This window comes from Amphiura filiformis, chromosome 14 (genome assembly GCF_039555335.1).
Source record: "Amphiura filiformis chromosome 14, Afil_fr2py, whole genome shotgun sequence".
Classification (NCBI taxonomy): domain Eukaryota; kingdom Metazoa; phylum Echinodermata; class Ophiuroidea; order Amphilepidida; family Amphiuridae; genus Amphiura; species Amphiura filiformis.
Genome location: NC_092641.1, coordinates 54,643,579 through 54,667,709, shown reverse-complemented (window position 1 = coordinate 54,667,709; position 24,131 = coordinate 54,643,579). Strand labels below are relative to the sequence as shown.

Here is a 24,131-nt window from a genome sequence, read left to right as displayed (position 1 = left end):
CGATCAAGTCTTCACAGTTAGCAGCCTGGACAACCGATTCTTTAGAAATGCCTAGTCGCGCTGAAAGTCGATCGATACATGTTAAAATCAGCACAATTCAGAGATACACCTTTTTGCTATGAAATTAATTTTCTCGGTCAAATATAAAGCAATATTTTTTTTCTTCAGTAATGTCAGTTAAAAACTTGGTGCTTGGATATACATTTTTTTACAAATCCTGGTGTTAAAATTAAGCATCAAATTGTGTCTTTTAGTGTGATATTTTTGATTTTTATAGGCCTTCAGTTCGCACGCGAGCTTTTTACGGAATTCATTTTTTAGCTTCTCAAACTAATATAGTTTGCTAAAGAAAGATATTTCCCACCTCTGTAAAGCACATCGTGTAGGTCTATATATTATAGTTTTGTTAGAATTTCCGTTTTTATTTTACCCTTTTTCCCTTCATACTCCGAAAATGTCTAACTCATTACTTTTATCTCGAGAGCAACCAACAGAAATAGTCGATATTTCCTTTGTTGTTTATCCAGGTCAATTTTCCATTGAAAGCAAATTGCCCGACCAAATCCCCAATTGAGTGTTCTGGTTAAACATGATCAGTAGGAGCGCTATAGGCCTGGGAATTTCTTTGCTATATTGAAGTTCTAGCAACACTGTAGCCATGCCGGTATTCCTATTAAACCCAGGCATATCGATCCACAATGCTAGTATTAGCCTTATATTTCACTCGTTGATTTTGAAAAATGGTCAGCCGGCAGTTAAAATAGTGAAATGAAAACGCAAATTCTGACAAAACTATGATATATCGCTCACGGTGATGTGCGTTAGAAAGTTGGGAAAAATCCTTCATTAGCGAACTATCTTACTTTGAAAAGCTAAAAGGTTGATCCAAAAAAGGCTCGCGGACAGAGTTTAAGCCTATCAAAATCGAAAATCTTACACTAAATGACTAAATTTCACGCCTAAGTTTAACACTAGAATTTGAAAAAAAAATACAGTATCAAGCACTACAATTTTTCCTGACATTTACTGAAAAAATGAAAATGATTGCTTTTCATTTGGCCAAGAAAATTAATTTTACATCGAAAAGGTGTAACTAAAAATTTAGCTCATTTCAACACCAAATTCGATCGTTTGTATTGCCTCATTAAATGACTGAGTGAGCCTTGCCAAACAAAAGAATCGGTTGTGCAGGCTGCTAACTGTTCAATTTGTAAAGCAAACTTTGAAGAGGGGTTGTTGCAACACCGCTAATTTTGATGTGTTATTTAATTACGCTTTTCTCAAATGAATGGTAATTAAAGCCATATTATAACATTTTCAAACAAAATAGATTAGCATTTCTTTGCCATAAAATGTTAGCTTTTACTGTCAGATATATCCCTTTTATTTTTGAGCCGAACAACTACGGCAAAGCAAAGAAAATTGGAATTTACTACCAGCGCACATGTCGCCAATACGTACCACTCTTTCGGTCATGTTGTGGTACGGCCCTTTGTTGTGTGTATCACCATCCCGCAAGTACGTACTGTTTGTTATGAACATCGTGTATGCGTTCGACTAATAATTCCATCGTAATGATAAAGCGCCTAATCCGGCGTTTTATTCAAAATCTCGGATTTTGACAAAACTACAGCACCTAGAATCTTGATTTTTGCAGGGTATATCGGTTTAATAAAGTACAATTTAATCGTGTAAAAAAAAGGAATTTTAAAAATTCAGTGAGGGCGTCCTCCTCAGCAAATGTTATAATATGGCTTTAAATGGATCATGTAGCAATGAGTTATGGGCTAACCCTTTATTTTTCTAAATTTGACTGGGCTATATGTTGCTATAAGAAAAAGCAGAATGATGTTATTCTAAAAGTGGGGCTATCGGCCTTGTAGTTTCGCCAGCCGCACACGTCAGGTGTCGCGTGTTCTATAATACTACCTGTTCGTAGGATGAGGTAGTTAAATTTGTGATTTGTCCCACAGCGACGCCCTCAATTTAATGATTGTAGTGCCCAATGGTGTACTAAAATACCATGTGAAAGGCTAAGCCTGAAGTGCTTTAATTAAAGTATAATTTAACCATCCAAAAGAAAAGTGCTCAACCCGTTAGGGGAGCATAAACATAAAGAATTTGGATTTGGTTGACACTTCATAGTTTTACAGAGCTGTTTCGCAAGGGCCAATAGGCCCTCTCTCATCAGAAACTTAATGCAGAATGAGGCATAAACTAAAATATACACAACACCTACCTTCAAGAATAATCATGCACAAAAGGATTACATAATGTTACATAAAATCAATAGACAACATGTCATAATTTCAAGTGCGTAAAACCATAGAAGTCAATACGCCATAATTTCAAGTGCGCAATACCATGAAATTCAATACAGATTGTCTGAATAGACATCATAAAAAACTTGATCACAAAGGAATATAAGTGAGGAATCCACTTCAATATGTCAAGTGGACAGGATCATATAAAAGTCAATGCAAATTGCTTGGTGATTCTGACATCATGGCTAAGAGGAACACAATACACTTGATTACTCAAAATGATATAAATTGTGTAACCAGGTAGACATCATAATAAGACATTTAAGTTTTTATATTAAAACCGTAGATCTACGGTTTTATTCAGAGTTTATCGATCGAGTGGTAAAACACATAGCGTGTCAGGTTATTAATGGTCAGTGTTCTTGGCATATGATAGGCTATGGTCTGCCTTCCTTTCTAGTGTTTATCCGGATGCGTGAATAACCTTGTGTACAGTAAGGTATTACTACTAGTTTTTGTGCCTGTAAGCCTATACATTACCTAATAAGTATCCGGTTCATGATGAAATCATGGTAATATGCTATTATTTTTTACAGACGGTACCAAAACGAACGTATTACCGTGAAGGAAAGACATGAAAAAAATCTGCAACATGAGGGCTATACAAATATGTATATTCTGTGTATCATGGTATCCCGTCATGTGTGACCCAGGTAAGTTAAATCCATATTATAACATTTTCAAACAAAATAGATTAGCATTTCTTTGCCATAAATGTTAGCTTTTACTGTCAGATATATCCCCTTTTATTTTTGAGCCGAACAACTACGGCAAAGCAAAGAAAATTGGAAATTACTACCAGCGCACATGTCGCCAATGCGTACCATTCCTTCGGTCATGTTGTGGTACGACCCTTTGTTGTGTATATCACCGTCCCGCACGCCTAGTACGTACTGTGTGTTATGAACATCGTGTATGCGTTCGACTAATAATTCCATCGTAATAATAAAGCGCGGATTTTGACAAAACTACAGCACCTAGAGTCTTGATTTTTGCAGGGTATATTGGTTTAATAAAGTACAATTTAATCGTGTAAAAAAGGAATTTTAAAAATTCAGTGAGGGCGTCTTCCTCAGCAAATGTTATAATATTGCTTTAAAGGCCCTTTCAGAGATTTCACAGTAAAATTAAAAAAAATGGAGATTTGTTAGAGTTTATTAGAAATAAAGAATAAGTCTACAGAATTTCATTAAACCACTTTTCCCTGAATACATCGACAAATTAGTCAAAAACAGAAGTTTTAGAAAGATTTTCGTACAGTGCGCCACCAATCGACTGGAAAAACTTCCTAGTCCAGTGTTTCTAACACTGGGGAAGTAGAGTCTAAATTGATTTAAAACAGAGTAACAGACGCTTAATTTTTGTAGTAGAAAACAAAATAAGCAATTAAACGTCACCGAGGCAAACTAACGGTCAATTCAAATATGAAAAACAGTTAAAATTGTGTATTTTGTTTAAAATAGTAGCTACTGATGTAATAAGTAGTAGAGACAATACGCAACGCGTGTTGGTATGGTGGAGAGTGAGCTTCTTTCGATCTCGAGTCGGACTTTTTGTACTGTCAGTATCAAAAGTCCAGATTCATGTAAATGCTTTATTTTGTTTAAAATACACGGCTTTCGACCGAACCACTAGCAGGCTATGTTAGCACATCTATGCCAATTACAAAGGTACCAAAATCTGAATTTTGATGATTTTTACGATCGTCCGGATGAGCAAATCACTGAATGGGCCTTTAAGGTTATTCATTATTTTAAACTGTTGTGATTTGGTAGTTCACAGTATCTTACGAATGGTTGTGAGCTTTGGCAAAAACTGCATTGCTCAATTCATAGCGAGCGTGTAGGAGAGTTAAAATATCACAGATATATTTTAATAGGTGCTGCGGTTCTTGAGTTACGTTGTGAAGAGGGCTGAAACAACAACACTTTTGTAAAACGTACATAACTCACAACAATAAATTAAGCAAGTTTGCAAAGTATACGATTTGTAGACTGAACTTTTGCAAAACATCAAGCTGTTAATTTTCAATAATATATTGATCTATATAATAAAAATCAATCTTTAGATTGCTTCGACCTACAATATCTCGTCAACCCTTAAGTGGAAGAATTTTGGAATTTTTTGATACGAATGCAGTTCATATACGTACATTACCTACCATAGAAACATTAACACTATTTTTCACATAATGCGCAGGTGTTTGCCAGCAAACGAGGACACATGCTCGCACTTCACATTCAAACCGCGGACCACTCTGCAATGGGGGACCGTCCTGGTTTCTGGAGGTCTGCTAACGACCACAAATGCATAATACAGTTAGCAGCCTGGACAACCGATTCTTTTGTTCTGCAAGACTCACTCAGTCATTTAATGAGGCAATACAAACGATCGAATTTGGTGTTGAAATGAGCTAAATTTTGAGTTACAACTTTTCAATGTAAAATTTATTTTCTCGGCCAAATAAAAAGCAATCATTTTCATTTTTTCAGTAAATGTCAGGTCAAATTGTAGTGCTTGATACTGTATTTTTTTTTCAAATCCTAGTGTTAAACTTAGGCGTGAAATTCAGTCATTTCGTGTAAGATTTTCGATTTTGATAGGCTTAAACTCTGCCCGCGAGCCTTTTTTTTGGATCAACCTTTTAGCTTTTCAAAGTAATATAGTTCGCTAATGAAGGATTTTTCCCAACTTTCTAACGCACATCACCGTGAGCGATATATCATAGTTTTGTCAGAATTTCCGTTTTGATTTCATCATTTTTATTCCCGCCTGAAAAATTTCAAAATCAACGCGTGAAATATAAAGCTAATACTAGCATTGTGGATCGATATCCCTGGGTTTAATAGGAATACCGGCATGGGTACAGTGTTGCCAGAACTTCAATATAGCAACGAAATTCCCAGACCTAATAGCGCTCCTACTGATCACAGCCGCGTAGCTGGGATTTTTTCCAAGGGGGCTGTATGGGGGGGGCCCAAATCCACCAAATTTCCCTGGGGGGGCGGGGGCCCAAATAGACAATTTTGCCAGGCTTATTGAATATAATCGTATGGTATTGCATATCGTATGGATTCTCCATCTCTCTTCCCCTCTTCACCCTCTGTCAGGTTTTTGTTTTTTAACAAAAACCTGTTCAAGCAATTATTTAAAATTACTTACCTAAAAACAGAATAACTTGGATGTTAATACTTGACGTAGTGTTTCAATTGTCACGAAGGTGACTGGGTATGGTGCCTTTTGTTTGTGTTTGTTTGAAACTGCTTTTGGAAACCCACCGAAAGTCATAGGCCCTAATGAAGCAGCCAAAATAATACCAGGTTAAACATGGAAGTTTATAAAAACCTATAAATAGCCTTAAGGAAAAAAAAACATTTGTGGCAACAATAAGCCTTGCATTGGAAGTCATGGTTAAAGTGTGTTGAGTACCACCCCAAAGTTTCCCTACATACACCCCCACTACCCACCTCACACACCTCTGCACCCACCCCATCCCATAGGCCTACATGCACATGATATTACATAATAATATATAGCATAGCTATACATTTAGGTATACGCCTACATGTCAAATTAAAAACAAACCCGAACACAAGTCTGAAGGGTGTCATGAAAATGGCAACCCGCGATGGGGGGGGGGGTAGGTCATACAAAATTCACCTGGAGATAGGAGGGACAGAAGATTATAGGCCCTAATATATAGACCCACTCGATGTGCGTTACAGAGGTGGGAAATATCTTTCTTTAGCAAACTAGGCCTATATTAGTTTGAGACGCTAATAAACCAATTCCGTATAATAACACGCTAATTTTTCTAGGTTTGGACCGTGGATTTTCCAATGGACCTCAAGCGTGCGTCTCTTTTAAGAGAAAATACGGACTAACCTAGGTAAACAAACAAACAGACAGACAAAATGGTTTTCATAATCATGGAATCCATATAAATTGAAATTGCAGGCTATCACGGGAGCAAATTTTTAAAATTCACCTCATTTACCAGAAAACCCAATTGGGGATTTGGGCTACTAAATCGCTGGTCGGGCAATATGCTTTTCAATGGAAAATTGCCCTGGATGACAACAATGAAAATATCGACTATTTCTGCTGGTTGCTCACGAGATAAAAGTACTAAGTTTGACATTTTCGGAGCATGAAGGGAAAAAGGGTAAAATAAAAACGCAAATTCTGACAAAACTATAATATATAGACCCACACGATGTGCATTACAGAGGTGGGAAATATCTTTCTTTAGCAAACTATATTAGTTTGAGACGCTAAAAAATCAATTCCGTAAAAAGCTCGCAGGCGAACTCAAGGCCTATAAAAATCAAAAATATAACACTAAAAGACACAATTTGATGCTTAATTTTAACACCAGGATTTAAAAAAAATATATATATCCAAGCACCAAGTTTTTAACTGACATTACTGAAGAAAAAAAAATATTGCTTTATATTAGACCGAGAAAATTAATTTCATAGCAAAAAGGTGTATCTCTGAATTGTGCTGATGTTAACATGTATCGATCGACTTTTAGCGCGACTAAGCATTTCTAAAGAATCGGTTGTCCAGGCTGCTAACTGAATATATACTTCCGCAATTGTTATTATAATTATTAGTAATTATTATTATTATTAATATTATCAAATTTAACACTATCCTTATTCTGTCAGATATGCGAGTTTATCGTGATGATTTGAAATGTGGAGCAGGCCACCTGGCCCCAAATGGAACTGATGCTATATGCCCTGGCCAATGCTGCTCGGCCGATGGTTTATGTGGTAATACGGACAACCATTGCAACAACGCAGATTACAGAGGTAATGTTTTCTATGAATCATTAGCATTAAACATGTTTATCATTAAACAAATTGTGGTCGATTAGTACTGGGTTTACTTCGCAAATTGTTTTTGTTCTTTTTCCAGTTATCTCGAATAAAAAAAAGAAGAAAAAAGCGCAGTGATTTATAGTGCGCTACGCACAGGCACAACTCCTAGACATTGATCCACAAGCCTCAGCACACTTTACAGGTTGCCGCTGACCACTATGGCCCCACATCATTCCATAAACCATTTAACAACAATTCAGGGACTTTGCTGCTTCAAGAGCGCACACCCTAGACATTCCCCAAATATCCTTCGCAACCAGGATCAGCTCCCCGAGTTTCGTACGGGTTACATCGAGACAATTAGCAGTAAGTGCCTTGTCCAGGGGAATTTCAAGCTACCACAATTTGTCCACGAGAGCGTACTATAGGCACCACCAGGGTTCGAACCCACAACCTCTCGCACCATAGTCGAACGCCTTATCGATTGAGATAACTTTTTCCAGTTATCTCGAATATAAGATAAAGAAGTTAAATATACACAAAAATTACAGATGGAAATTGTCTCGTGCTTTCACCAGCGGCATCATCGGTTGATTGCCACCTGTCCTGGGGAGTTTCGGCCCTTTTATAATAAAGGCTCTCTCAAGGTAGAGGTTGAGGGTATTAAAAAACATCATCTCCCGCTGGTGAATCTGCTTCTCAGAAAATGTATCGAACACGTCTTCAAGCGCCATCTAGCACCCATACTATGTCAGCTTGACTTATAATGTGTATAATATGCACTACCAAACTATATATACCATGTGTTTATTTAAAAAAATAAGTGTTACACCTTGTAAATCTATGTTCATTATGCTTTCCAGAAATGTATATTTTTACATACCTATATTTGGTATAACCATTCATGTCAAAATGAATGTTTTCACCTATGAAAACAGTACGTCACGAACGAACGATATATTATATATAAATATTGTATATATTGTCGAATTCCAAAACCATGGTAATCATGCAAACACAAAGCATTCAGTGCTGAGTATAGATATATACCAACAATTATTAGTCAGCAAACACAAAAACGTTTTTTAAAACGTTTTAAATAAGTTATATTTTGGCTTTTGGTTTAGGTAAAAACGTTTTAATAACATTAAAATGTCGGGTTATATAAAGGTCATGAAATCGTTTTAAAACGTTTTGTATGAAAACACACTACAACATCGTTTTTAAAATGTATTCGAAATGTCATTGTAAACTATTTTTGCAAACATTTTTGGCCAAATATTTTGTCAACACTTAAATAACATTATGTTAAAATATTTGCACCCAGCAAAAACAGAAATGTTCTTAAAATGTTTTTTACAAAACGTATTAATAACATTTAAATGTCGGGTGTCGGGTTATATAAAGGTCGTGAAAACATTTTAAAAACGTTATTGTATATATTTTGGGCAAACATGTTTTGCAAAATATTTTATAACCCCCAAATAACATTCTGTTTAGAATGTTTTGTATCAAGTTTTCAAGAATGTTTTTGGAATGTTATTAAAACGTTTTTATACCCTTTATATAACCCGACATTTAAACGTTTTCTGTAAAACATTTATGTTTGCTATGCAGTAAATTACCAACAAATATTATTTAATGTTATGAAAACGTTTTATACCATTAATGTACCCTTTATATAACCCGACATTTAAACGTTTTCTGATAACCTTTTGCGAATGATGTCGAAAACGTTTTGTGTTTGCTGGGATAGCACAATTATTGCAAATTCGTATATCGGTGTTATGTCAACCCGGTCTCTCAAATATGTCACTGGTCCTGTGTCACAACCTGGGGTACCTTTGTGTTACATAGTAACAAAATTAAATGTGTCAAACATTTTACCTACACGTCTCATTTAAAATGGTTCATCCTCTTGAGCATTTTGGCACCTTTTTATGGAAAAAAATGAGAGAGTGCGGGCAAAAACAATCACAAAGTAGGTAGGATTTAACCCCACCTCTTTTTTCCACATTTACAATCATTCTGAGCAAGTATTAGTCTTTTAAATGACCTTCTGTATTTATTTACTTGGTTTAGATGTCTGGGATTTCATTTAGACATTTTTTGCTAGATTCAAATTTTTTTAAATGGGGGTTTTAGATCAAATTTAACCTCCTCCTAATCCTCCTCCTCCTCCTAATCCTCAACCACCCTTGGCACATGTCATGCCAATCATCATAAGAAAATAATAAAAACAGGATAAAAACATGAGTAATATAGAATAAATTAGCCTCAATTTAAGACCTTATTGAATCTTCTAAGTGAACGAATACTCACGCGACACTGTTTTGAAGTCCAAGCTGCTCATCAAAATGTAACAAAACCACCTTCTTGGGTATATGCCACAGGATCCACTACACGTATTGTGTCATTACGCAATTTTTATTTGAGGGTAGTAGAATGTTAAATTTTAACTTTTACTTTTTGACTGCAAATAATAATATGCCTAGTTATATCCATTGTGATGCGATTGAAAAAGGCTAAAGATCTGCAGACTTATGACACTGTTCAAAGTCCCTGCTTTGAATTCCAGTGACGCCGCTTTTGCTCGATTTATTTTAAGTAGACAAGCTTTGTGGTGGCGCTAGAACACCAAGTACTAAACTGTGATATATACACAGAATAGCAGCAAGGTATGTAAAACAACTCAGGAGGGCGTTAGTTTATATTGTACATTGTACAAGTATTGTACAAGTGAAAAGCGCCCTCTGCGGCAATTAGAAAATAACGTTGTGACATAATGCTTACATCAACGTCAAGGGCATAGTCTTAGCTCTCAAATGCTGTTTAGTCTGTTCAATTTGCTTGTTTTAATCTCGAGATATGCTTACTTAACAACGAAAGGGTAAAATCACAATTGTGCCACTTTTCCTAGAGAAGAGGGCTGTACATGTAAATCAATGATAGCATCAAGTTTATCATGAGTTCCTTCGTGAAATTAAAAGAATGCATAAATTACACAACAATACAAAATTGTTTTTAATGTTTTATCATGATAATGGTATAATGATTCTCTTTTTCCATTTACGACAAATTAAACGATAAATAAATATTTCACATTCTCCTGTAAAATTAAATACATGTGCATGTCAATGATTTTACCATGTTAAATACTGTTCTCTTTGTCATTTAAGACATGTTAAAAGACAAACAAATATTGCACACTTATAGGTTAATGAACTTTGACAAGTTCATGAAATTTGACAAATTAATGAAATTAGACAAAATAATGCACGCGCGCGGGTGTTGATGCGTCTAATGCACGAGCCCCGAAGGGGGAGTGCATTAGACGCATCAACATCAGCTATCATTGATTTACATGTACAGCCCTATTCCCTAGTAAAAGTGGCACAATTGTGATTTTACCCTTTCGGGTTTTTTTACCATATCTCGAGATTAAAAAGAGCAAATTGAACAGAACGGTATTTGAGAGCTAAGACTGTGCCCTTGACGTTGATGTAAGCATCATGTCACAACGGTATTTTCTAATTCCCAGAGAGGGCGCTTTTCACTTGCACAATTTTTTTTGAGACAGGCTGTACATAGCATATTGATCGAAGTAATGTAGTTGTTCGCAAATTGGAGTCATGTTTTTGTTTTTACTTCATTCTGTACAGAATACACGCCTGCTAGACCAACAGGACCACCTCTAAATATCACTGCACAATATCTACCTATTGGTAACTTGGTTCTTGTTAAATGGGATCCACCAGCAATAAATGAACGTAATGCTGTCATCACACATTACAAAATAACTCATTATAAGAATAACGACAAAGTAAACTCAATCAAGAAAACGACCAGTCTTAATTATTTCGCGCTCAAATATCCAGAGGCGGGAACTGAATACGGATTTAAAATATCTGCTGCAACTGTAGCAGGAACAGGACCAAGATCTCAAAAAGTGATCATTGTAACACCGGATGAGTTGTCTATTGGTAAGATAATTGTCATTACACTGTTAAAAATAATAAAGCGCCAAATCAACTAACCAATCAGAGGACGGAGCCATGTTTTGTCAATTATACGTCGGAATTCAACCCACATTATTACTTGTGTAAATCTATAGACCTGCTATTATTAGTATTAGTTAAATATTTGAGAAAAGCAAACGAATATAGAGACATCGGCGGCTTTTTTTTGTTGCCACAATTCAGTTACCATGGAGCAATAACCATCAGACGTTACTGGATGATCATGATCACTAGGATACCACCAAGAGTTATACATAACTCATGAAATAAATAAACAAACAAACATCAGGCCTAACGCCCCTGAACTCAAATAATCATTATAATTACATCAAAAGAATTTCAGACTATTTTAGCTCCAAATGAAGGTTGCTATTTGATGATTCATTGCGCGCGAAGAGTTCAAAATGGTGTTTCTCGTGCTAAAGGGGCCAATTAGTCCTTGATTTTTTTCTTCAATCATGATTTTTAAAAGGGACGTCCCTTCTTGCAAACATTTAGGGGCGTGTCCCCCGTACCCCCGTTTCTGCCGTCTATGTCTAAGATTAAACTCTAGACCTTATTGTTGTTTTTATTTGTTTTTAGACGAGCAGATTTACCACAAAGATGGTGATTGGTGTGGGAGCTATACGTACGCCCCCAACGGACAAAAAGCTATATGCCCGGGTGAATGTTGTAGTGATGACAGTTGCACTGATTGTGATTCTAGTTATATAACATATGATTACAGAGGCGAGTGTAGTAGCAACTTAAAATTATTATATGCTTACATGTTAACACAATAATAGTTGAATAGTTGAATGAGTCATATATTTACCAATATCTAATCAATCAAATGAAGAGGTGGGTGTAATATAGTCATAACCCTCGGTGCACTTGTTACTGGTTTCGAATCAATTGCAGTTGAAACATATAGGTTTGGCAACTACTTAATCCATTTTTATAAAAAATAATCATTATAATTATTGTAAATAATGTGTAATTTTATATGAACTTATTGGCATGATTACAGCTGTGTTATGTTCCCTGTTTTTCTTCAAAAAAGAAATGTGGTCAATTTTGATCTGGAATCATTAAGAACGTGTTTCTTACATCAACAACGACTAGATATTTTTTCAAAGAAATATCCATCTCATAAGTAGTTCTAGAACCTAGTGTGGAATTTTTGGGCCAAAAAAGTCAATTATAATTGACCGGCTTGTGTGTAATAATTGTACGAAAGATTTCAACAAAACAGTTAGTCTGTGGAAGAACTCCTATACTTTATGCTTGTATACTTTACTTATGGATATTTTCACGTACTTGGTCAAAAAACAACTTATCGCGAAACCAGTAACATGTGTTTTAGGTGGGTTAGGACACCCACACCTTCAAAAGATGGGAGTGTATTCATGATATGAATTTGCATCCGAATTTCAATTCGCCACAGGTAAATAACATAAAACATATATATGTGTTTGGCTCTCGTCTTATTATCTTACTGCATTTATGTCGTCCAGATTACAGCAATCCAAATTTCAATGTGATAGAAATATTCCCGCATAGGAGAGTGATAAAAAAAAATCCCATGTTTGTTACATTATTAATTAAATGCATACGATTTTATTAAACTTTGCTTTCGCCTTTTCCCATACAGATTTGGATCTTTTGTCGCTCCCGTCAGCACATGGTAATGACAGATTTCTGTATATTTTAATAAAGTAAAATTGCTGTGTTTGATACTATGTTTCGCTTATAAACTCATCAACAAAGTTTGGAATTTTTTACAGCATCTTAAGGACCTATCTTAGAATATTTGTAACATTTTCATATCGTGTTGCATATCAACGGAGAGCTTATTTATTCCTTTTTACAATAACACCACATTTGTAACAATAAACTTTTTCACGGCTGTGTATATGGTCCTGTGTCACAACCTGGGGTACCGTTGTGTTACATAGTACAAAAATGACATGGTTCAAACATTTTACCTACACATCTCATTTGAAGTGGTTCATCCTCCTGAGCATTTTTACACCTTTTTTATGGAAATCGATTAACAAATGAGAGAGTGCGGGCAAAAACAATCACAGAGTAGGGAGGATGTAACCCCACCTCTTTTTTCCACATTTACAATCATTCTGAGCAAGTATTGGTCTTTTAAATGAACATCTGTATTTATTTACTTGGTTTAGATGTCTGGGAGTCCATTTAGACATTTTTTACTAGATTCAAATTTTTAATGGGGGTTTTAAATCAAATTTACGATATGAATCCCTCCCCCTACTCCTCCTCCCCTAATAGCTCCTAAACCACAGCCACCCTTAGCACATTTCATGCCAAACGTCATAAGAAAATAATTTAAAAACATTTAAAAACAGGATAAAAACATGAGTAATCTAGAATAAATTAGCCTCAATTTAATTCTAAGTGAAGGAATACTCAAGAGACCATACTGCAGTTACTGTCCGTTTTCCTATACACAATACACAGTGCTCTTTCCCATTGACGCGTGACCTCTACAAATAGCCCTACGTTAAAAGTACGGGGATATGACTAGTTAACGTCGCTGTGTGAAAAATAACCGGCCAATATTAAAAGTACTCTTCTAAAGTTCTAGACAATATAGCTTTTTAACACGTCCTAAATTTTTAGCTAATTTAGATGTTTGGAAATATTCGTACTTTGGTGTTTTAGTTAATGTTATAGGTAATAGTACATTGCCTAGTTAACGTCGCTGTGTGAAAAATAACCGGCCAATATTAAAAGTACTCTTCTAAAATTCTAGACAATATAGTTTTGTAACATGTCCTAAATTTTTAGCTAATTTAGGTGTTTGGAGAGGGTCGCACTTTTGTGTTTTAGGAAGGATATGTAAACGACAGATAACACCAAAAATATGAAGAAATTATTTCCAAACCGTGTTAAGTCAACAATCATTATGTTGCTCATTTTCAAGAATGCTGGTTTACAAAAAGCACGCCATTGTCTCATTTCGTGAACAAAGGTGAACATACCATTGTTTCCTTTCGTTTCCTTTATAATCGGTTACCCAACTGAAGCTATAATACCAGCTTTATTGCGATATCGCACATGAAAACAGACACTTGTGCACAACCAGAGAAGATCCGATTTAATCAGTTGAGCTGTTTCAATGAGTGTTATCTTGGTTTAATAGCTTTTAATGGGGTTAAGTCCTGCAAAGGTCGAGATGAATTCTACTGTAGACATGACTGCATCATGCAGTGTTTTGAAATCCAAACTGCACATCAAAATGTAACAAATCCACCTTTTTGGGTACCCCAGTATATAACACTGGATCATATACATGTCTTGAGAACGTAGTGGGGTCTCAAACAGAACGTGCTATTATTCTGTGGAAAAACAACAATAGTCACTAAGGGATGAAATCAAAACTCGACTGGCAGTTTTGTCCAATTCTATTGTTGTAAGCAACAGCCTGTCACCTCCTCCTTATGCCATGCATGCTAATCACCAGCCTTGTCAAACGTTGCTATGAGATGGTATTCCATTCTTCAACTAGGTTCGACGCAGTGGTTGCAGATCATTCGATGCGGTGGTATTAGTTAACCTTCTCTGGTACACACAGTACGACTAAGCTGGTCTCACATTTGTTCACCCCCTCTTCATGCTGCTCACCAACCTAGTCACACGTTGCTGTGGGATGGCATTCCATTCTTTAACAAGGATTCGTCGCAGGTCATTCAATGTAGTTGCATTGGCTACTCTGTTACGCACAGCACTACCAAGCTGGTCCCACAAGTGTTCAATCGCGGATTGAGGTCTGGGCTGGTGCCAGATCATTCCTAGACTTCTCCGTAGTCCACTTGCCCATTTTGCATACTCTGGCTATTACATTTAAGCATAAAACTCTGATTTATATGATTTGTGTGCAACTGATAGATTTTCACACCTGTATCTGATCTTTTCAGTCACCGCACTCCCTCTGTTTGTTAGCTTCGCAATAACTACTAACTTTGCCTTGCGGTTAAGATTTTTAACACGGGACTCAATGGAGAGTTAGGCCAATTTGTGGCCTAACAAAAATTGGCCATGATGTAATGCATCTTTAAATGGATCTACTTTGTGATTGGTCGCCCATATCTCGCTATGGTTTAAATCTTCCGGGCCCGCGCCATTACCATTAATTACACCGTACACAACTATCTGTGGTATTTGCGGCGCTTTTGTGTTGACGCGAAAGTTAATCTCTCATCAAACATCTAGCGCGTCTTGTACTATACCATGCTTAGTACTTGTGGTTAAGGACTGATAAACAAGTATGCTTGACAGTGTGTTTTTAGAGAGCAAAGTCCGGGGTAAAGTTCTGCTTAAAATTCAAAGTCCATAGTCGGATTTTCGGGGTTCGCTATCAATAAACTGGTAGATTCCAAAATCAGAATTGTTCAGTATTAAAGTGAGCCAATATAATATGCAAGATAACGATGCATTCAATTACTTTTATTGTCACTAATCATCTGATAATTTTAACTCTTTATGACCATTTTACTATTGAATACTTTAATTTTAATAAACATCAGTATAATTTTGAGTTCAACGAAACGGGTTCATCATGACTAATAATAACATATTTTTAATAAATTCCATTCTTTCTACTCCCATATTCTGGAGATAGTCGTTGACAGCCCTGGCTCTATAGTAGCGAGCGTTGTCATCTTGGGGAATTGCGAATATATTGCCACACAGAATAATGGTAATTTGGCACATTCTGTTTGAGACCCACTACATTAAAATGACTTAGCCGTGAAAAGGGTGATTCTTACAGATTTGGTATCATTGTAAAAGGGGATAAATTCGCTGTCCATTGTAATGCAACAATATAAACATATGTCACAAAATTTTTTGAGGAGTTTGCATAGCTCACGTTTAAGGTAATATTGTAGTTTCTTTTTGTATCTCTTAAACCATAATTTGTTTGCAAAAGTGTTAATTTATAAAGGAAGTGTATGTGACCTGTTGCCACAACATAAGTGTGAAGTCGCAAGTTGGAAGTTTCGAAACGCCCGGCTACTGCATTGCTGTTCTTTGTTTCACACGCACCTGTTCAAACCAGAAGTATGTATATGTCCTTTGTGGAAGGGGACACAATAGACCATTCGCGACGGACATACTGGATTGTACAGGTGCGCGACAAACAAATAACATCAACTCAATCAGCCATGATGTCTCGAAACTACCAACTTGCGACTCTATACCCATTTCGTTGTAGCAGGTCAGGCGGTGATGGAAGCAATATCGCAATTTTTGACGTCGCCATTGGATTAACACATAATCATGAAATCTTCACAAACAATTCTAAATTTGTTATGTGGTGTCAAAGCAAAATTATCTTACTCTAAAACCGTTGGGGTACGACAATGTATCACACTGTACGTATGTTATTTTTCAATTTATAAATGCTAACCGTGTATTTTGAATGGGGCTCTCAGCCTTGTATTTTCGCCAGCCTCGAACGTCACGTGTCGCGTGACCTATGCCGCCTGTAGCAGGTCATATATACTAACTTTAGAAGAAGCCCGTCGGAATACTTTGTATGTCTAGTGTTTTTATAGTGCAATAAAGGTAACTGTTAACCTAAGAAAAAACTAATATTAGGTTGTTTTGTTTTCCTTCTATATTTAGGTTTACTGCAACCAACTACACCCGGAAGCAACGGTAATGGCAATTGGCATTGAATATATTTGATTGTTTGTTTGTGTCTTTGTTTTTTATCTAAGATCTAAGATATTTCATATAATATCAAGAAAATTAAATCGAGAGATGGTAATGTTGACATTTCATTATTTGGACTTTTGCATTGCAATCCCAATATTTTGGACTTGTTGGGAAGATTTGATTGTAGATTGGATGATCTATAAACCTTACGATGATGTATCATGTAAAATTATAATTTAAGAACCTTGTCTTGAATGGCTAAATGAGTCTTTAAAACCTAGAATGTAAAGAACCAACATAAATGACATTTTCTAAGTCAAGATCTTGAAAATTGTAACATTAGGGCCTAAGTATTTTACGCCACGAAATCAAAAGTATTTCTTGCCGCTGTATGACATTTGCCATGCTTATTTATAAAAGTAGAATTTATTGGAGATACAAATGTTGTCATTAGAGAATGAAATTGGAGAAAACCTTCTGATAATTACAAACACTCGCTGAGCAGCAAGACCATCCCTCTAAGCTTGTAATCCGATAAGCTGATTATCTATTTGTTTTCATGAATTGGAAGACATTCTTTGATGTATTACTGAGCTGAATCATCTGAAATTACTGGAGGGTGAGCCACCCAGGCTGATGGCTCAGTATAGTATTTTATTAACAGATTGTTTCCTCCAAATTCGTTTCCTAATGTGCTCATTGCTTGACGTCTTAACGTGTTTATTTGCAGAAGATCAACCAACTATTCGACTCAGTCCACCTGCCAATATTAACGCGCAATACCTATCCGCTATCCATCTAATCTACGTGTCGTGGGATGCACCAGAATCAACCAAAAATGATTCTAATATCAAGTACAATGTTAAATACACGGAGGAATACTGGACGGACACCACCGTGAATGTCGAAGTCGATTCGAATTACTTCATTCTCAAAGATGTATGGCCAAGTACGCATTACTGGTTTTGGGTTTCTTCAAAATCTTGGGGATTTACTACGATACGGGCTGTGCTACGTACGCCGAATGGAATGACACCAGGTATGTCTGTTCCTGAAATGGGTCCTGGTGGAAGGAGGTGTAAGGGTTGTGCCGCGGGTTTGGAGTACCTTTCCAGCCATTTTGGTATATTGATGGGTGGATTTTCAGTTGAGAACAACTGAGTGCATAACACCTAATGTAGGTAAATTTGGGTGCTTTCATATCGATTTATAAGCGCTCTTTAGCAAAGTCATAGTTCGTTGAATTTACAATTGTATGACAAAACAGGCGAAATCAGTAACTTTTTGCATAAGATTTGCAATTTAAAGAGAATTAGCCATTGCTCATTCTAATGAAGCTAATAAACACAGCCAAAATAAAAAGTCTCCACTAGTTCCATCCCCATTTAATCAGAGTCTGATGAATTTATGGCAAAATAATTTATGTAATAATTTTCTATACACTTTTCTTCGAAAGTTGATACCAAATTCGATATCAAAAGTTTAATGATCGTGAGCATAGGAGCTGTTGTTTGGAAATTCGTGCATTCGTACGGCCATACCGGATTTGAAGGTTAAAAATAGGTCAAATCATGAAATTGAGCCTTATTACGGTAAACAGATATGTAATGGTGTCAAGAAGATGCTAAAGTTGTAATTTTACTCAGTGGCGGCCATTTTTTAATATTGTGGAAAGAAATCCCTTTGGCCCTTATACTCCAGATTTATTTAGCACACCAAAAGCTACAACTGAATAATCATTGGTGCTTTTTTGGAAAATTGCACAATATTTCTGATATTTTACACGCTTTTGCAGGATTAATATACCGAGATGATGGAATGTGTGGAGCCGGGTACCCAGCAAGAAATGGAAAAGGAGCTATATGCCCTGGCGAATGCTGTGAGCATCATCGATGTGACGAACGCTGTGGGATTTATGCTACTCAAGATTATCGAGGTATATTTTTGACGATTTTCCCCAGAATATAATAATATGAATTGCTTAGGTTTTGTTTGTGTCGATACAATATCACAGGCTCTCTCAAAATGATTAGTATACTGCACACAAAACGTTTACCTTTATTTCCCCAACTTATAGAAATTTAAATGAAAAAAGAGAGCATTTCGAAAGTGACCAAATTTATATAGACTTTTCTTTCAAAACGCGCTAATTGCTAACAAAGCGAGTGAGTGTTATGCGGTCACATTGAGCCCGTTACAAAAGCCGGCAGGAATCGACCTGAAGCGGCTACTTGACTTTCGCATTTTGTGTTTTTTATATAATATTTTATTTATTTGTCTTTATTCATATTTTATCTATTATTTACAGACTTGGATCTCGTGGCATTAGACAGGTCTCTGCAGCCTCCGACTACAGCAAACCCACGTAATTAAAATTTCCGGGAAGAAAATACTAATTCATTAAATAATGCATCATGCAAAGTACAGCTTATAGTTTCAAGAAAACTGTATCTAGCTTTTTAAAATATTTTTAAACTTGAAAATTTATGAACACTTATAAAGATCATTGCGGCTCTTCAAGTTTTAACAAGCTTTTAATATTTCAAAAATTGAAAATTAAAAACACAAATTAATAATATTGTGGTAATATAAGTTGCTACCTTAAAACGTACGAGGAATAATCCCCGGAATAATCTTATAATTTTATATTCATTATAATATTTTATAACGAATATCATCAAAATGATCAGAAATACGCCATCTATCGACTACTTTATTTTGATAGGTCAGTTTTAGTATCGTTAAGAAATAACGTTTGTGTAAGTGTAAAGATGCTTAATGTGCGCAGTATACGATGACAGCTTCTTCCATTTCAATTTCAGAAACAACACAAACAACTAGTTTTGACGAAACTATTGCTACAACAATAGCAGGTATGCCTAAAGTAAATTCACAGTTGATATACCTATGGTAATATGTACACCATAATGTATCAATAAGTAACCACTATTGAAACTCAATATAGGTTTACTTAACCCTAACCGCCCTGAATACTACAAAACACTACAAACAAGTGCGCGTGCGTGTATCCCACGAGATGAGATGACGCAATGGGCACGCTTTCGCTGGCCCGGCCAGCGTAAGACCCGTGGCTAAGTGTCGGCGGCCTATAGTGCTTGGCATGCGAGGGGTCTCGGGTTCGAATTTTATGTCATGTTACACTATATCCCGAGTAGCCTTTCTGTTCAATATAGTTTAAGTATACACAGTCTATTTTAAAAGTGCATAGTGCGATGCCTGTTTTATTTTAACGTTAATACGCCTGTGGTATCGAAAGTAACGACGTACACTTTTTAATGTTAGGGTGTTGTTTCTTTTGTTGTTGTTGTTGTTGTTTTTATGCATATTAAGTTTATTACGTGTGTTTCAATTGGTTTATCAGAAGATGTTGATGACACAAACTGTTTGATCAAGCCACGTCGTTACGATATCGCAGACCAAGGGATGGATTGTTACTTCCGAGGATGGGCTGATGTTCAAGGCCAGGGTGCCAGCAATGATTACTGCAGGTATAGTATGGTGGAACTGCATTTATTACGCCACAAACTCCTTAAACAAATTAATCCTTTTCACCATTTATAAAATGATTTTAAACCTGTACAGTGCAAATGGCAGCCATTTTGAATATTTCAAAGTCAAGTGATGAGACATTGGCTGAAATTAATCAGTTCATATATTTTACTTACACATTAAAGGTTGAAAGTGGTGCCATTTCCGTCACATAATATGTCAAAATTGGTTTTTTAATGATTTTTAAAATGTACAGTACAAATAACAGCTATTTTGAATATTCCAAGGTCAAGTGATAAGACATTGACTGAAATTAATAAGTTTGTGTATTTTGCTTACATCTGGATACATTTTAGGCGAAAGTTGAGGTATTGGCTTCACATAAAAATGCCAAAACAAGTTTTTGTAATGATTTCTTGTACACTTGGTGATTTGGGGCGCCATCTTGGATTTAAGGACAAAAACGAGGTGGCCTCAGGGCTTATTTTGTTTTTATTATACCAAGTAACATAATGCGCCAAGATTGGTTCTCACCTTGGTCTGGGGCGGACATTTTATAAATGAATTTAGAAGAGCAGCAACGACACCACTACATCATTATGAGAGAAAATGAATGGGGCTTTTTTATTTTAGGGCTGTTTTTCTATAACTGGTCTTTACATTTAACCCTTAGGAGAGAGTGCTCGTTGAGGGCGCTATAGCCCCCATTTTAGTAACAAAAATGTGATTAAAAAAATGACCTATGCTAATTTTCTAACATTTTCAGAGTATGTAGTATGAACATGTAAAAATATAATCAAGTAGTTGCCCTACCTGCTCTTCTCCGAAAAAAATAAAAGGTTCTATACCTCAATGATGATGAAACCTAGGTGTTCTGGTAGGAAATTGCAGTTGTTTTTTTTCCTGGGATGTACCTGCCTATATAGAAAATTTGGCAATTACAAACTGTAGAAGGTCCTAAAAAGTGTAACATGAGTAACGTCTAATTGCCCATCATGGTCTTAAGTATTTACAACTTCTTCTATTGATTTTGCTGCAGAATCGTAGGCTTATCAAATGGTGGACAGTTGCATTTGTCATGTGCTCTTGCTGGTACAAAAGGCGATAGTGAATATAATTATAACTCTCCAGATGCTGGATATGAATGGATTGATATAGGATATACAGACACGTGGTATATGAAAGATGAAGATGGGGATGGTAAAGATGATTATTGTCGGTAAGTGGTATCAAAGAAAGTCTCATTATGCCTTATATGTTAGAAAAATAATTATCAAGCACGAATCACATGGTTTATTTAAAACTCATGTTGATCATAAAAACTAATAAAAACAGCCATTTCTCAACACGCGACATATTTAAAATTCCCGGGCTGCATGGTGCATTGACGTCATGATTATTTGTGCTCAATTGTCGTCAGCCTTCATTGTTTACTGGGACGTCATTGCACTACGCAATTTCGGCGCCCGGGAATTTTAAATATCGCGTGTTGTCTATATGAATTTGTTTTAAATAGAACCATGTGATTCGTGCTTTATAATTATTTTTAAAGCATAATGTTGTGAATGCCACAGACTACCTTTAATGAATATGCTGTATTTATTCATTTATTTACTATTTCATTACTCCAGTTCGTGTTTTTTTTTCATTACTCCAGATCGTGTTTTTTTTTCGTTCTTATTTTGATTTCATTCTATCTTTCTTCCTTTGTCTCATTTGTTCTATATTTCATTTGTTTCCTTTCTTCCTTTCTATTTCATTATCCATATATGTGTTTCTACTTCTTTATAACTTTTTTATTTCCCGCTTTCTATATCTATAATTTATGTACTGTATATGCCTACTAAATTATCAAAATCAAGAAACAGTTACTCTCTTTCGTGTTACCTCATTACGTTGGTAACAAAAAGAAAAAGAAACGTAATTATCTGATATATGAAGGAGTGGGTGTAATATAGTCCTAACCCTCTCCCTTTTTTCGGTGCACTTGTTACTGGTTTCGAATCAATTGCAGTTAAAACATATGGACAACTACTTAATCCATTTTTATAAAAAGTAATCATTATATTGTACTTATTAAAATAATGTGTAATTTTTGCACCAATATGAACTTATTGGCATGATTACAGCTGCGTTGTGTTCCCCGTTTTTCTTCAAAAAAAGCCACCGACTTTAAACCTGGGGTTCTAGATTATCTATAAACAACAATTTTGTTCTGGAATCATTGAGAACGTGTTTCTTACATCAACGACGACTAGATTCGATATTTTTTTCAAAGAAATATCCCTCTCATAAGTAGTTCTAGAAACCAGTGTGGAATTCTTGGGGCAAAAAGTCCTAACCTACAAATTTACAAGTGACCGGTTTGTGCGTAAAAATTCTACGAATGATTTAAACAAAACAGTTAGTCTGTTGAAGAACTCATAATTATACTTTATGCTTGTACTTTACTTATGGAAATTATAATGTACTTGGTCAAAAACAACTTATCGCGAAACCAGTAACATGTGTTTTAGGTGGGTTAGGACTTTATTACACCCACCCCTTCATATCTTGGAGAGATCTTACAATATTACTGAAAGTTTTATTTTTGTTTTTATTATAGATGCGTTGGAAGGCGTCCCGACACATATGTGTCCTGTATGAAGGCAGGTGATACCGGTTTCCTCCAGATGCGTGATTTTACTCCTGATGGTGCCCCATATAAATGCCATCAGCCACAATTCATTGTAAACCCATTTCTTGGACCACCGTGATGAATGCATTTGCATCGGATGCTGACTTGGGGACGAGAATAACCTTTTAATGTTATTTTAATGCAACGTGGTTATACATCAATTTGTTGTTTCACGGAGTAAAGATTTTATCAAAAAATCACTTGTTACTCCAATCATTGCTAAAAAGAAAAAGACGGTGGTTTTTTTCGTAGATTTAAGTTGCATACATTTTTTCTAGCCGAAGTCATAAGTTTGTTAAGCGCATAGATCTTATAGGCCGTATATAAATCTTAGTTGTTATGTTAATAATAAAAATGATAATAAACAAACACAACAACAAGAATCATAAATAATATCAATATTATAAGAAGGAAACAACAACAACCATAAGCATAATAATCATTTTACTGATATAATTTTATTAAAATAATTTAGCTACGAAATGAACCATTAAATTATCTCTCTCGCTCGCCATATCTCTCTCCATCTCTACCTTTCTTTCTTTCATTCTTTTCTTTTCTTTTCTTTTCTTTTCTTTTCTTTTCTTTTCTTTTCTTTTCTTTCTTTTCTTTTCTTTTCTTTTCTTTTCTTTTCTTTTCCTTTCTTTCTTTTCTTTTCTTTTCTTTTCTTTTCTTTCCTTTCTTTCTTTCTTTCTTTCTTTCTTCTTTCATTCTTACTTTCTAACTTTCTTTCTATCTCTCCTCTCTCTCCCCCTCCTTTCTCCCTTTCTTTCTCTCTCTTTCCATCTTTCTTTCTTTTTCTTTCTTTTTTTTTCTTTCTTTCTTTCATTCTTTCTCTCTTACTTTCTTTCTTTCTTTCTTCATGTTCTTTCTTTTGTTCCTTTCTTTCTTTCTTTCTTTTTTCATTTTTTCTTTCTTTCTTTCTTTAAATGATTCTTTGACATATTTTACTTAACTGAAACTAAAGCCAAAAGAAACCCAGCAATTAACTCGACAATAAACCTGCATGCGGGCTAAGCACCACTCTGAATACGTGCTATTGCGCCTATACATGCCTCATTAAAACTATAGAAAATCAGAACTACATACTACCTATAGA

General features: G+C 35.6%; 1 protein-coding gene across 4 annotated transcripts; it reads left to right on the top strand.

The window, feature by feature from the left end:
• Positions 1 to 2,665: 2,665 nt before the first annotated feature.
• On the top strand, positions 2,666 to 23,569 carry LOC140169082 (uncharacterized). Of its 4 annotated transcripts, XM_072192358.1 has the most exons (14): positions 2,666 to 2,763; positions 2,861 to 2,977; positions 6,998 to 7,144; positions 10,816 to 11,136; positions 11,755 to 11,901; positions 12,806 to 12,838; positions 16,813 to 16,845; positions 17,576 to 17,884; positions 18,641 to 18,781; positions 19,154 to 19,210; positions 19,668 to 19,718; positions 20,228 to 20,354; positions 21,395 to 21,574; positions 22,961 to 23,569. In XM_072192358.1, exons 2-14 carry the CDS (start codon positions 2,899 to 2,901, stop codon positions 23,109 to 23,111), a joined length of 1,776 nt encoding a protein of 591 aa, XP_072048459.1. In that variant the 5' UTR covers positions 2,666 to 2,763; positions 2,861 to 2,898; the 3' UTR covers positions 23,112 to 23,569. The 4 variants fall into 4 exon arrangements, with proteins under 4 accessions (XP_072048459.1, XP_072048460.1, XP_072048458.1 ...); XM_072192359.1 differs by having other exon boundaries at positions 2,687 to 2,977; positions 17,579 to 17,884; XM_072192357.1 differs by having other exon boundaries at positions 2,687 to 2,977.
• Positions 23,570 to 24,131: the final 562 nt, after the last annotated feature.